Raw genomic sequence first — 13,556 nt, 5'->3', positions numbered from 1 at the left:
ACCCATGTGTATAAAGATACAACTGCGTGAAACACACAGGTGTATAAAAATACAACTGCGTGAAACACACATGTGTATAAAGATACAACTGCGTGAAACACATAGGTGTATAAAAATACAACTGCGTGAAACACACATGTGTATAAAGATACAACTGCGTGAAACACATAGGTGTATAAAAATACAACTGCGTGAAACACACATGTGTATAAAGATACAACTGCGTGAAACACATAGGTGTATAAAAATACAACTGCGTGAAACACACATGTGTATAAAGATACAACTGCGTGAAACACACAGGTGTATAAAAATACAACTACGTGAAACACACAGTAGTAAAACAATACAACTGCGTGAAACACACAGTAGTATAAAAGTTCAACTGCGTGAAATACACAGCAGTATGAAAATTCGGCTGCGTGAAACACACAAACTTCACGCATGTGTGGAGTGTACGGGAGTGATTCACGCAATGGTGCGAATAGTCACGGCCTTTTTTTAATAATCGGTCTCCATAAAAGGACAGAATTTATTAATTTCACCGATGATATATATACATGTGAAATATATATATTATATATACATATATATGACGTGAAAAAAAAATTACCACTGAAGAATTTGAAATTATGTCACTGAAGAATTTGAAAATGCCGCGTGTTTTTTTTGTGAATAACTTCGTGTCACCTATTGACCAATCAGAATTAAGGATTATCGGTCAGGCAGTTTCGAGATATTTCGATATAAAACAACTTCACGTTTCTTTCATCTTTAGTAAAATAGGATTGTGAATTTGAAGTGGGAGTTTACTGAGTCAATGAAGATGGAAGATTTTGACAAAACATTTTTAGTCTCGACACTCTCTCAACTACACAATATTCAATGATTCCAATTTTCAAAATTCCAATGATTCATTCCGGCAGGGAAATTTCTTGGGAATTTTCCCACGGAAAATTATCTCAGTTACAATCTTCTTCAAAAATTACTGATTCTCCAGATGAATGGATTATTAACGATCGAACATTGATATCTAACTTGAATCGTTCAATTCATCAATCCAAAAATCCAAAAATGTTGAGATTGAGATTGAGAAAAACTATCATTATATTTTACTGAAAAGAATTATTATTATTTCAAATAATAGATTTTTCAGTTTTATAATTATTACATTTTATTATTATTATTATTATTGCAGGTATATATACTACTGTATATCACCACCGTCGTTCTAACGGCAAATATTATTAAAAACGATTATTGATAACAATGAAATAATTCCAGGTATTCTTTTCATTTCGCGATGACGAATCGATGAAAACACTTTTCCGCATCAGAAGACAGAGCGAAGCAATGCACACGCTCCAAATGATCTGCAATCAATCTCTGGAGCCAGAAAAAATTCAGTACATTCAGAACGAGAGGATAAGAAATCGAGTAATCACTGGGTACTTCGGTTACGACTGCTCTTTGGAAACTATCCAGAGGATATTCCTGAACAACGAAGAAGTGAAGTGTCCAGAGATCGAAAAAATCATCACAACCAATTACCTGAAGACTGTGAACTCCTACGGTAATGGGAATGGTCTCCACTTCAGCCCGAAGAAGGAAAAAATACTCTTCCTCCTCTACATCAAGGCGCCTGATGATTCTCTTCGTAATTTGATCGAGGACGAGGGGTTCTTGGATACTATAGAGCTGCGTGTCATCAGGGCACTTTTCCTGCAGCTCGAGACAATCTCTCTGAAGATATTGAAACACATCTTCCCATTGAAGATCAAAGAGTCTGTCAGGGGCCAGCAAAAGGCCCCTAAAAAACGAAAGAATAAAGACGTGAAAACTCCAATCTTGAAGAAGAGATTTCTCCCAGACTTTAAACAGGTCAGCCTGCCCCTGCTCAACTTCACCTGCAAGCAATCTCGAGTCTCGATGAAACATCAGAGTTCTCACGAAGGACGGAATGAGAATTCAATGGAAATTGTTGTTGAAAAATCTAAAACTGCGGGCGATGTTGAGACCATCTCGTTGATCGACAGTCCCGAAGATTTTGGAGAGTCCAATATGAATATGAATGATGAGTTGGATGGGGGAGGGACACATGAGGCGGAGGAGAGAGAGGGGAACTCTTGGGAGAAGTCCTATGTTTTGGAGGATCTGGGTGAGTGGTCTGATTGGATTTATGAAGACTCTCAGAGTCGTGGGTTTAATCAACAGACGTATTACAATTTTTTACCCCAGAAACTTCGACATCTTGTTCCTGTAAAGCAGCAGTTGACGAGGAGAGAAATTTTTGATCGGTCGAGGGACCGGGGGGGTCTCAGATGGAACAGGATGGAGCATAAAAGTGAGTATGAAAATCCAAGGGGTGGTTTTTATTGAAATAGAATAAATACATCTCGATTTTTAAGGTACAGTAGAGGCTTCGTGTAAGATACCTCGCTGTTGCCCCCGAATTCAATGGAATTTTCATTTTTACTGAATGAATATCGATAATTAATCAATTTATGTGTTTAATGTTTTGAATTTGTATCGTCCGCGTTCCCTTCTCTCTCTAGACATAACCCCGCGTGATAGAATGGCAGCTGATGGTGGGGGATTGTTATTAGGGTGATGAGTAACACAACAAATCTGTCGAAGGATATTTTTTTTACTCGGAAAATCTTTTACACGAATAATCATTTGACATTTTCTTGTACGGTTACTTATTTTCATCTGTATAACTTCCTTGGATTCACCTATTTTACACCGTTTCACTATAAAAAATAAAAAATAATTCAAAAGATAATAGTGATTCCAAAAATATTTCGAATATTAAATGAATTAATTGCTTTCGTTCTAGTTGAACACGCAAATTTACCAAGACGTCAAGACTCTCACATCAGACCCTGCAAAAACTCCCAAAAGAGAAGAATGGAACTAACGCTAGAGAAGCCGATATTAAAAAACATGAAGGTAATTGAAGTTTTAATGGTATTAGAGATGCGAAATGACCGTCATTTTTGTGATTGTGTCATATGACCAAAAAATGACGGTCTTGTGACCGCCATGTGACGTCCCGAAATATCTAATGCCAAATGAGGGTCACAAATTTTTTGTGACCGTCACAAAGAATTTTTGACCGTCAAAAGAGTAAAATAGTCATTTCCGTTGCCAAACCATCTATATAGGTGCAAAATGACCGTCATAAATATATTGTTTTTTGTGAAGGTCATATAATTTCTACATAATTGGCATCGTTTATTCGTTCAATTTATTATTGATTATCAATCATTGTTTATTATAAGGTTCTTATGGAAGACACGAAATGTATGTGTAGAACTGTACAACAGCTTTTTTTAATCATAAAATTATGTAACATGTGCTTACATATATTTTTGCATACTCATGAGAGAATGATTACACTTTTCATCTTTGGAACAAAATAAACGAAGTCAAGAGTTCTAAATACTCAATTAAGTAAACAAAGTCAAAAGTTCTAGTTAATTAGAAAAAAAATAGATGAAGAAAAAAGTGTTTCATCTATATAGATGCAAAATGACCGTCACAGTTTTTCGGCCAATTGTGACCGTCACAATTAATCGAAAGGAAATCCGGTTTCAGGTGCTAGATCAAGTGAATAAAGAATTTATCGCCGGAGTCGCACAATACGAGGACAAAAAATATCTCCTCCTGATTGATCAACACGCGATGGATGAAAGAATCCGCTACGAAACCCTTCTGCGAGGTAAAACTTATTGCATATTATTTATGCAAATGTCTTGGTAAGGAGAGATTTTGTGGAGAATGAAGACATTTTCTACTCCACAAAATCTGTAAAAATTATTTAAAGACCTTGTGAAGTAGAAAATGCCTTCATTTTCTACTCCACGAGAACACACAACAAAACGACGAAAAAATTTGTGACCGTCATTTGGCATTAGAAATTCCGGACGTCACATGACCGTCATTTTTTGGTCATATGACACAATCACAAAAATGACGCTCATTTCGCATCTGGCGCGCGTAGTGGGAGCATAGGGATTCCCGGAATTCCGTTCTCCTGCTGTCCCTAAGGTGTCTTATACGAAACCTCTACTGTATTCTTCTCTACAATTCTTCCCATCAAAGGACCCCTCTGATTCCTACCTCTTTCTCTCTTTCCAGAATACAGGTGTAATCAAAATGCTCTATCACTGTCCCATCTGTATTGCCCACTGGAGATTTCGGAACTCCCCGAGAAAGTTATGCCGCCGATACTAACGAACTCACAAGTGTTAAAATGTTTCGGTGTGACATTCAAACTAAAGAGTGAAAATAGTGTAGTAGTGTCGACAGTGCCAAATTGTTTCTTACCAAAGAGACGTAGCAAACCCCTAAATATGGTAAAAAGTGTCAAGGATTTGATCATCGAAATTGGAGAGAAGTTGATCAGCAAGAGTGGTGTCAAGTGTCTGCCCATCGTGATCCATAATGCTGTTGCTTCAGAGGCTTGTCATGGTAATTTTATTCCACCAATTAATTACTCGTTTTGGATCCGTGTCTGAAAAACTCCTTTCAAAAATAACTCCATAAAAAAAAGCACAAACAGCACGTGATGGATAGGACAAAGTTGTTTTGACTAAAGTTTTTGAGACGTGGTCCCGTTGTTTTTAGTTAATTTAAAGGAATAACCATTTATAATTGAAAGAATATATAAGCTCGTGGCATGGAAATTTTCCTAATTGAGAGTGGGGTAACCTCGGAGGTTGTAGCTGGAGGGGTTACAAAAACATCTCAATTTCATTATTTTTTGTCTTGAAACTGAGATCTGAAGAAGATGTGCAAGAATTTTTAGAAATTTCTCCCATGAATTTTCCAATTTTTTTTCATTATTTTGACTTTTCAACTGAAACACCTTAAAGTAGCTTTACCCTTCGGCCGGGCTACGCGGTACTTTTGGATATTTCCAGTTTTTAAATTTTTCAACTAAATTGCATGGAACAAATTTGAAAAAATTAATACCCAGTCAGCATTATCTAAATTAAATTTAGCAAAATATTGATACTTTTTCAAACAATTCTCTCTTATAAATAAATAATAAAACTGGTTTGCAAAACCGTGGATTATTTTGTATGAGGTGTCAAAAAAATTCTTGATTTTTTCACGTCTAATGAAAAAAAAACAGATTTTAATCTTTGATTACAAGGGAAAACCAAAACGATAATTAAATTGAGAAAAAAAATTAGAATTCCGAATCTAATCGAGTTTTCTGCAATTTTTTTGCAGTTTTCAATAATCTGTGAATTTACCGCAAGGGTAGAGCTACTTTAAGAGAATGAAACTTCATGATTCATAGAGTAATGATGAAACTCGGAAACGGTATTTACAGTGTCAAACTGACAAACTGTTTCTCAGAAATAAAAAAAAGTGAACTTTGGCTGCAAGAGGGCATCATTAACATTGATAAATTGTAAAAAAATCATGCAATGTTCTTGTAATCGCCCATTAATTTCTCCCATTTATCTTAGGTGCTATCAGATTTGGCGACGTATTAAACGTGAATCAATGTGAAACCCTCGTGTCCCACTGGATTGAGACAGAGTTACCGAATCGATGCGCGCATGGTCGTCCAGCGGTCGTCCCATTGATGGAAATAAATGCCTACAGTCGAAGGTATCAACAGGTGTGTAAGGTCAGTGATGAAAAAGTATCCAATTCCAATGGTTCGTTGGACTTCTACAGACGAATATATTTCCGTTGCTACTGATCTCATTTATTATTTATTCATTACAAAATCTCGTCGAATCATTAGAAAATTATCACATTTGAATCTCAAACATTCGGCCTAAAAATTGGTCCTTTTACGATGTAGTACACTCAAGAAACCCGTTTTATTATAAAAAATATTTCTCGGTGGATCACGATAAACCTGTTCTTCCATCAACTGAATTTAATTGGACAATCAATTTAAATTTCGAGCTTAAATTCCATTTTTTACGATTATAAAACAGAGTAAAAATTATCAAGTATTGTGCAGGCATTTTAAATCTCTGGATATGCTGAGACTAGTATATCTGTTCCCAAATAATTTACTCTGTTAGCAATGATGACAAAATCAGTGCCACCAAGCTTAATGGGACAGGGATAATTCGGACGTGTGTAGAAACACATTGTGTACAAAGCCATTTCCAATTCTGGTGATGTTCCAACAAAAATTGTCGTGACTGGCTGAACAACTTCATTAAGGGTCGAGCGAAGTTTGACGATTGCCCCCTTCTGCAACAGAAAAAAAATCGAGTTCCAAATGCGAATTATTTACACGAGCATTATCTCATAGTTTTCCCATTGGACTTACGTCTCCAAGAGACTGTTGCTTGATATATCCGAGGTAATTCAGCTTCTTCGCAGCCTCCTGCCTGGCATAATACACCCAATTATGCATCCCAATGATCTCCTTATCGAATTGTTCAGCTAGGAACACAGTTTCGAAGCCAGAGCTGCCAGGGTCTGCATCAATTCTCTTGAACTGAGTGAACCAGATACGCCTCAAGGTATCTTTGAAGTCATACTCATCATTTGTCACGTATCCCTTCTCAGCCAAGAATTTCAACGTTGCCTGTATGACCTCAGTTTGCATAAACTGGTCCAACAGCTCGTTCTGTTCCTTTCGTTTTTCAGGTGTCACGTTCTCCTTGACTTTAATATCGAGTTCGTAGTTATCATGTAGAGCGACGACTGCTTTTATCGTTGGAATTTCATAGGCTTCCTCTTTAACAGTTAATAACCTGCAACAGGAATCGGTAAAATGAATAAATCGGTTGGCAGTAGTTAAGAGGACAACCGGTTCCAGACTAATGTTAAATGTTTCTGAAGGGTACGTTCGTTCTCCCTCATGCGAAAGGTTCCGAGTTCAAATCCCGGCCGGGTAGAATGGTGCGATCTAACCATTTAACGTCTTGTCATCATCGCAGTATACCGTAATTGAGTCGAAGCGATGTAAAATAACGTTATTAAAAAAAAAAAAAAATCAGGCCCGGTCGCGCGCTCCCTCTTTAGGGTATGACCGGTAGGGGTTGGTGGAATTGGATGTGACCCATTACGGGTCGCACCAATAACTTCCCGACCATTTGTTTTTTCTTTCATTAATTTTTTTATTTATGTATTTATTCAATCTTTTTCTCACATTTCTCCGAGGAAATACCCATAGAAGACAAGAAAATCCGTGCGCGTGCTCGCACTCACACACACTCCCATGCACACACATCGCCGTATTCCGCATCGAGAAAAGATGTAATTTATCAGAAAAGTAAAATTGTTTCTTGAATGTATATCGATTTCGAAAAAAGCTAGTGAACTGCTGATTAAATGTCTTCCAGTATTCCATGATTTGTGCGTTATATCAAGATTCATCGTTTCTAACAAAAAAAACTTGAAATCGCATCGTTATGCACGGAGAAATGGTCTCGTTTACAAAAAAACGCTAATTTTCGACTTTTTTCCAAATGTTTTTTGGAAAAAACTGGAGAAACGCTGAGACGATCGTCTCCATAATCTAATCAGGTTCAAGTCACATGAAAATACAGCGATTAAAAAAAAAAAGTCAAATCGCATCGTTTCTTCAGGAGGAATCGTGGCACAAAATTTTTGTCACAGACGTCCGCACACACATACACACATCCACACATACAGGCAGGTACCTGAAAAGGGTCAGAAGTGGTTCCAAAGGTTATGAAACGTGGAGAAATGCTTAAATTTCCACATTCGATTTTCGGGGTCATTACAATAACTTCCTCCCTTCGGGTCGGGAAGTTAAAAAAAAGGGTTTTTGAATGGTGCAGTTATGCTCGAAACGGGTAATTTCAAGACTTGATAAGAGACTTCATGAAAGGTCCTTCAACATTTCAGTAGCGAAGTGGTTCAAGTCAACCGGTTTTTTGGGGTTCAATACAAGCTGCGTTCACGTCGCGAACCCCGGGTAACGCTAAATGCTGGCAGACTTCGATGTCTGCTCGCCGACGCTATGTATGTTCTTTTTTAGCAAAGAAAGGATTGTTCATAAAAAACAAATTTCATGACGTCCAATTTCTCCTTAAATAATAAATTGAATAATTGCCATTAGAAGGATGGTGGAGGAGTAAGAACAACTTATGATGATAACCCTATCACCATAAAGCGCGAACTTATTAGAAAATACAAAATATTACAATTGCAATGATTGTCGACCGATCGCTGGACCATTTGCGATCAAAATTAAAAAATGGAAAAACCGGTTGAAAACAAGGCTTCTATGCAAACCAATAATGACAAAAGAATACTTACGGTTCAGCAGCATCATCAGTGACACTGTCATCCGTCTTCTGTCCCTGCACATTCATCGTGATGTGTTTAAACGCATTATTCTTATCCTTGCTCAACAAATCCTCAGTCAGCTTCTGAATTTCGGCTTTCGTGATCACATATCCCAGAGGACTCGGAAATTGAGCTTCCTCACTGGGCGGATTAGGAGGTTTCCCTGTCTCCCCACTCGCCGGTTTATCGGGACTGGCATTGGTACTAGAACTTTGACTAGGCTGTTCTGGGAGCGGAATAACACCAGGGGGATCAGCTGGGTTAGCAGCGGGGGCAGCAGCAGGAGCACCAGGAGCAGGAGAAGCGACAGGAGCAACCGCAGCAGCTCCCTCTGCAGCGGGCTGAGGTGCACTTCCATTATTGTAATAATTATTATAAGTAATCTGGGTGTGAGTAGTTGCCGGCACTCCCACAGCTCCACCGCCACTGCCACCGCTACTTCCATAGTGGCCAGAATTTCCGTAAATTCCTCCAGGAATGATTCTATTGACAGCAGCGTTAACTCCGGCAGTCACAGCACCGAACACCAAAGCTTCCTTGGCTAATTGTCCTATTCCTGGTCTAGATGATGCACCTTGCACCAGGATCGTTTGCGGTGCATGACCCACTGGAGGATTGTACCCGACTCCAGGAGATGCTGAGTGACTCTGATAGGGATTGTAGGCTGGTGGTGGGTGGTATCCTCCGGGCGATTGGTACCCACCGGGTGCATGATAGCCTCCAGGTGCATGGTAGCTGCCACCATAAGATGGCGCTCCTCCATAAGATGGAGGTGCTCCATATGATGGGGATCCATATGCAGGAGGTGGTCCGTAGGGCTGATTGTGGGACTGTGGGTGGTAAGTCTGACTATAAGGTGGGGGATTGTGACTACCTACGGACGGATTATACGGCGGTGGTGCTCCTTGGTGTCCTGTGCTCATTGACGGATTGTTGGGCTGACCGTTGGATCCATAGCCTCCAGAGGGCTTCCAGTTGGAGTTTTGGACATTTGTGGCACTAGTCTTGGAGACTGTGTCTGATACTGGGGCTGAGGGCTTCACGTTGGAGGTTGGGGTTTGCTTCGGCTGAACGTTCCAGCCGATTGTTCCTGTGTCGGAACCTGTTGGAGAGATTGTTGAATAATTTGTGGTCATCGGTATTTAGGTGGAATATGAGTCATATATTAATGCCGCCATAATTTGTTCACGTGACAAGAATTATCACAACTGAAATTGGAATGGGAAGAATTGTCCTTTCCCCATGAAAAAAATCTCGTTTCATCAAAAATTTAATGAGTCATTCACGGTTCAAAAAATTCAAGTATTAATTTTTCTCCACTCACCTCCAATCCCTCCAATTCAAAAATATTCGGCAAAATTAAATTTTGTTGAGCGAGTGATGAGTAATCAACATCAATGAATTTTTAATGACAAGCGTGATGAGTCATGAGAAACATGAAAACATTGAGCAAGGGAATCGGCTTATGTAATTAGTTGATGATTGATTCAGTAGTTTCGTTAATAGAAACCAGTAGATGTGTTATTAATGACTAGATCACTCATATGACACTCACTCGTTCCACAACTAATCTCACCTGTGATAGGTATTCTAATGAAATGTCATGATACTCTAATGAAATACCTGAACGATGATTCCCAGTTTTATGTTTTTGTTCTTGACCAGCCCCGGTCAGTTTGGTTGCCCAGTTTCTGTACTCCTGTCCCCTTTGAGCTTCAAAACATTGAAATGATAGGTAAATGGAAAACTACGGAACCAGCTGCAGTTATTAGTTCTACGTGTCATCATTCAATTGTGATTCAATGAAGTAAATGAGATTCCGAGATGCAGGAAGCCCACACACATACACAACTTGAGCATGCACTTACAATAAGGTATAATATGTACGTTGAATGGTAATGAATTGAGGACTTGAGTGATTTTTATGGTAACGCGTTACCTTGAGAGTGTTGGGGCCTCGATGTTGTCCTAAAGTAAGACGAACCGCGGCTGTGGCTGCTTCCTCCTCGGCGGCTGCTACTTGTTTTCCTCGCATCGATGCCTAAAAAATTTGAAAGCAAAGAGTGATGAATTCTAGGTAACAAAGAGGTTGGAGGAAATAAGTCTAACGTTGTTGCACAGATTATCTCTCTATATAAATAAAAAAATAAGGCGAAAAATTCAGGGGACGCTCAAATTCAGGGAACGCTGAGTGCCTATACGGGGGTTCCTATATGGGGAGGTGCCTGTATTTATAAGGGATGTCTACTAGTCTGGTCACCAAACGCGACCTTGAGACTTTGGTCACCTCCGCGGGGATTCCCCTCCGTGTGATTTAGGCTTTTGCGTTGCCGAATCCACTCTACACTGTCCGGGCGCGTTTAGCGAGTTTCCGGCAACGTCGCGTCATGGGCAATTTCATTTAACGTGGGAAAGAATAATTCATCTGTCCGAAATAATTTGTTTTCTTTAGGAATTTTGGGAAATATGTTGTTCTGAAAACTACTATAATTTTTTAGATACTTCTATTAACAAAGTCAAATGGTTTTGAATTTTTCCGGTTAGCCAATTGTAATTAAAGAGAAACGACGTGTGGCGGGGTTTCCCCCATAGGGTGATCAATCTGGGGTTGAGAGTCAAACAGGAGAGACTAACGGACTTATATCTCAAATAGATTCTCTGTCCCATTTGATTCTCAAAGCGGTTTCACCTAAAGATGGAAATTCATTCCATTTAGCTTCACGTTTCACTTTGCCCCATTTTCTCTGTCTAGTTTGAAAGATATCTTCAGAATAAGTATTATCAATTCTTTATTCATCTTTCAAAAACCATTGAATATTTTCGATTCATTATTATTCAGAATTGTGAATTGTAAAAGGGCTACCGTAGTTTCTTACAAACCTCTTCGTTTCACAGAAATTTGGAAGAAACAATAATTTTGTTTTGGCCCGAAGGAATCTAATTGATTTATTGCCAACTCAAGAAAGTTGGAGAAAGTTCAGTTGATGAAAAAAAAAAACTGAATAGTTTCTGGGTATTGGAGGAACAGATTTACGGAGAAAACGTTGAGATAATTCATTAACAAATTAATTCAGGAATCATGATTCAAGAAAATTGGCTCTGATGCTGTGAATTGAATAATTCGTCTATGAGACATGGAGTTCAATTTAACACTTTATTCTGAATTGTTTGTCCCGAAGTAGCGGAGTACTGCGTGGTACTACTGACGTATGCAACCCAATTATTTTTTCCTTTGCAATCGAGAAAATTCCGGGGAAATGTTGCATCACGTAAACAAACATAAGCAACGTTTTAGTGATGATTTATTCCTTAGAAATATTCTGTTTACTCTAGTTCGCTACCCCGTGTTTATGTCCAGTATTTGGCATAAATTCGGCAAATCAAACTGTTGATTCCCCGAATCTGTGGAATGTATAACAACACGAGAGATGTGATTGTAAAAATCATGAAATTGTTTTGAAATCTTTCATTTCGTTTTTAATTGCAGACGTAAGAGACGATTAGCTTACGACGTAAGCTTCAATAATTGTTCTTGAGCTCATTTCAAATGTTTATGTTTAGTACCATGAAATATTTCGTCAGAACAAAATTGTTCAGTCAACAAATCCCTAGAATGTTCGACAGAATGGAAATTCGATGCTAAATACTCAATGCCAAGACTGAAACTTGAGCCCTGCAATCGATTTCTCCACAAAATTTTATGGAAATAATTTTGTTTACTTACAACCAATAACTAATACAGCAATAGTGAAGACAAGGAGTAACCGCTTGTTCTCCATACTGAAGATATAAAAATTAATGTTTTCGTTTTGGGATTCCAAGCACTGAGTGTAGTTTCTCCTTCACCAGTAGAAGCAAAACTGACGGTCAGTTCGTACCCAGAAGGTAGGGATCTCTCGTGACGTCTTATGAAGTGAGTCACTCGTAGGCTTTCTCTTTCCATTGAATATTCCGTAAGGTGGGGGGGACCGTTGGAAAATCGAGTTTGTTCGGGCGTTCCAGTTGTTTGTGGCTTCAAACATGACTGAGTTGTCTGAATAAATGGCCTTGAAAATATACGTGTGATCTTGATTTCCAGTGACGTTATTTTTTTTCCAGTCTAACACATTTTCACATTAAAAACTTCTGGTTAAAGTTGTTTGAAATGTTCCGTGTTAGGTTTGGTCGCACTGATTTGAAGTTTCAGAGTTAGAGAAGTTAATTGCCGCATTATTATTGCATAATAGAATTGCTTTATTTGTTTTTACAGGAAAAACTCAACTTTGGATCTCTGAAGAAACAACTCAAGTTATAGTATTGAATTGATTGTTTAAAGGATAACAAGAAATATAAATATTTCACGTATTTTATAGGATTGGGGGTGTGTTTATTTCTGTGTAGGGGAGGTTGGGGTAAAATGGACACTTTTGACTTTTTTAAAAATATTAGTGGCGGGTTGAAATGCTGATGAAATTGAATAATTTTTTTTTCAATACAAAGAACAATTCTTTCTCTTTGTGATGAGCTAAACTGAGTTTTATTGTTACATTTGTTCCTGAGTTATGAATAATTTTTAAAAAGTTTGAAGTCTCCATTTTACCCTACCCGCCCCTGCTGATATCATGTGATAAATTCTCATATTTAAATACCCATAAACCATTGGTGGGAGTTATCCCTTCAAGCCTAGAGCCTACTATATTTATAATTACCCCCCACGCTTTTCAGAATAACAATTCAGAAATTTGGGACATGTTAGTTTGTTACTAGGGGCTTACAAGGCGAAATTGACTCTTTCATTGAAATTTTGTTTTGTTTTGTCTATTTATCCACCCAAAAAATGGACGTAAAACACTCCGTCAAGTCAACGATATAATACCCCTACATGATTACTTTATGACGTTCAGCTGTCTACCAAAGAAAAAAATCGTAGAAATTTATACGCTGTCCATGGCTGAAATATTATGGTATTTCAAAAACAATAATAACATTTTTTATACTATCCTAGCGTCTATTGGAGATGCATACATGAAAATTGAACTTACAACACTTTTACAAAATTAAGGAGTAATATCGGGCCTAAGGTATAAAAAAGGACCATACACTGATAGAATGATTCATTTATTCCAAACGAGATTCGTTAACTATTAACGAATGGTAGAGTTGAATATGACCAAATGAATATTCGTTAATAGTTAACGAATGGTTCACTTGAATGGCGAAAGTCAACTCAAACAAGGCTCCTCAAATATACATTCGTTAACTATTAACGA

General features: G+C 38.1%; 2 protein-coding genes across 2 annotated transcripts in view; one reads left to right on the top strand and one right to left on the bottom strand.

The window, feature by feature from the left end:
• The window catches only part of LOC107044914, a 19,804-nt gene extending 7,111 nt beyond the window's left edge, over window positions 1-12,693 (top strand). Inside the window, exons 4-9 of the mRNA XM_015266989.2 lie at window positions 1,285-2,344; window positions 2,840-2,952; window positions 3,601-3,724; window positions 4,144-4,476; window positions 5,487-5,650; window positions 12,557-12,693. Coding sequence (XP_015122475.1) covers window positions 1,285-2,344; window positions 2,840-2,952; window positions 3,601-3,724; window positions 4,144-4,476; window positions 5,487-5,650; window positions 12,557-12,601 — 1,839 coding nt within the window. The 3' untranslated portion in view covers window positions 12,602-12,693. The remainder of the gene's footprint in view (window positions 1-1,284; window positions 2,345-2,839; window positions 2,953-3,600; window positions 3,725-4,143; window positions 4,477-5,486; window positions 5,651-12,556) is intronic.
• Window positions 5,683-12,174, bottom strand: LOC107044915 (poly(U)-specific endoribonuclease homolog). The gene is made up of 5 exons (XM_015266990.1): window positions 12,032-12,174; window positions 10,247-10,348; window positions 8,278-9,409; window positions 6,314-6,743; window positions 5,683-6,234 (listed from the first exon to the last, which is right to left on the bottom strand). The coding sequence occupies exons 1-5, from the start codon at window positions 12,084-12,086 to the stop codon at window positions 6,001-6,003; spliced, it is 1,953 nt and encodes a 650-aa protein (XP_015122476.1). The 5' UTR covers window positions 12,087-12,174; the 3' UTR covers window positions 5,683-6,000.
• Window positions 12,694-13,556: the final 863 nt, after the last annotated feature.

The sequence above is a fragment of the Diachasma alloeum genome, unplaced genomic scaffold (assembly GCF_001412515.2).
Source record: "Diachasma alloeum isolate Michigan unplaced genomic scaffold, Dall2.0 Dall_scaffold_00840, whole genome shotgun sequence".
In the NCBI taxonomy this organism is placed as follows: domain Eukaryota; kingdom Metazoa; phylum Arthropoda; class Insecta; order Hymenoptera; family Braconidae; genus Diachasma; species Diachasma alloeum.
This window is presented reverse-complemented; position numbering and strand designations above follow the sequence as displayed.

Bases quoted from the DNA above. Each gene is read 5' to 3' on its own strand.
- LOC107044915 (XM_015266990.1), bottom strand. From the start codon at position 12,086: ATGGAGAACAAGCGGTTACTCCTTGTCTTCACTATTGCTGTATTAGTT. The intron at 9,410-10,246 runs GTAACGCGTTAC...TCTCTCCAACAG, and splicing joins GAGGCCCCAACACTCTCAAG to GTTCCGACACAGGAACAATC. The intron at 6,744-8,277 runs GTAAGTATTCTT...TTCCTGTTGCAG, and splicing joins ACTGATGATGCTGCTGAACC to GTTATTAACTGTTAAAGAGG.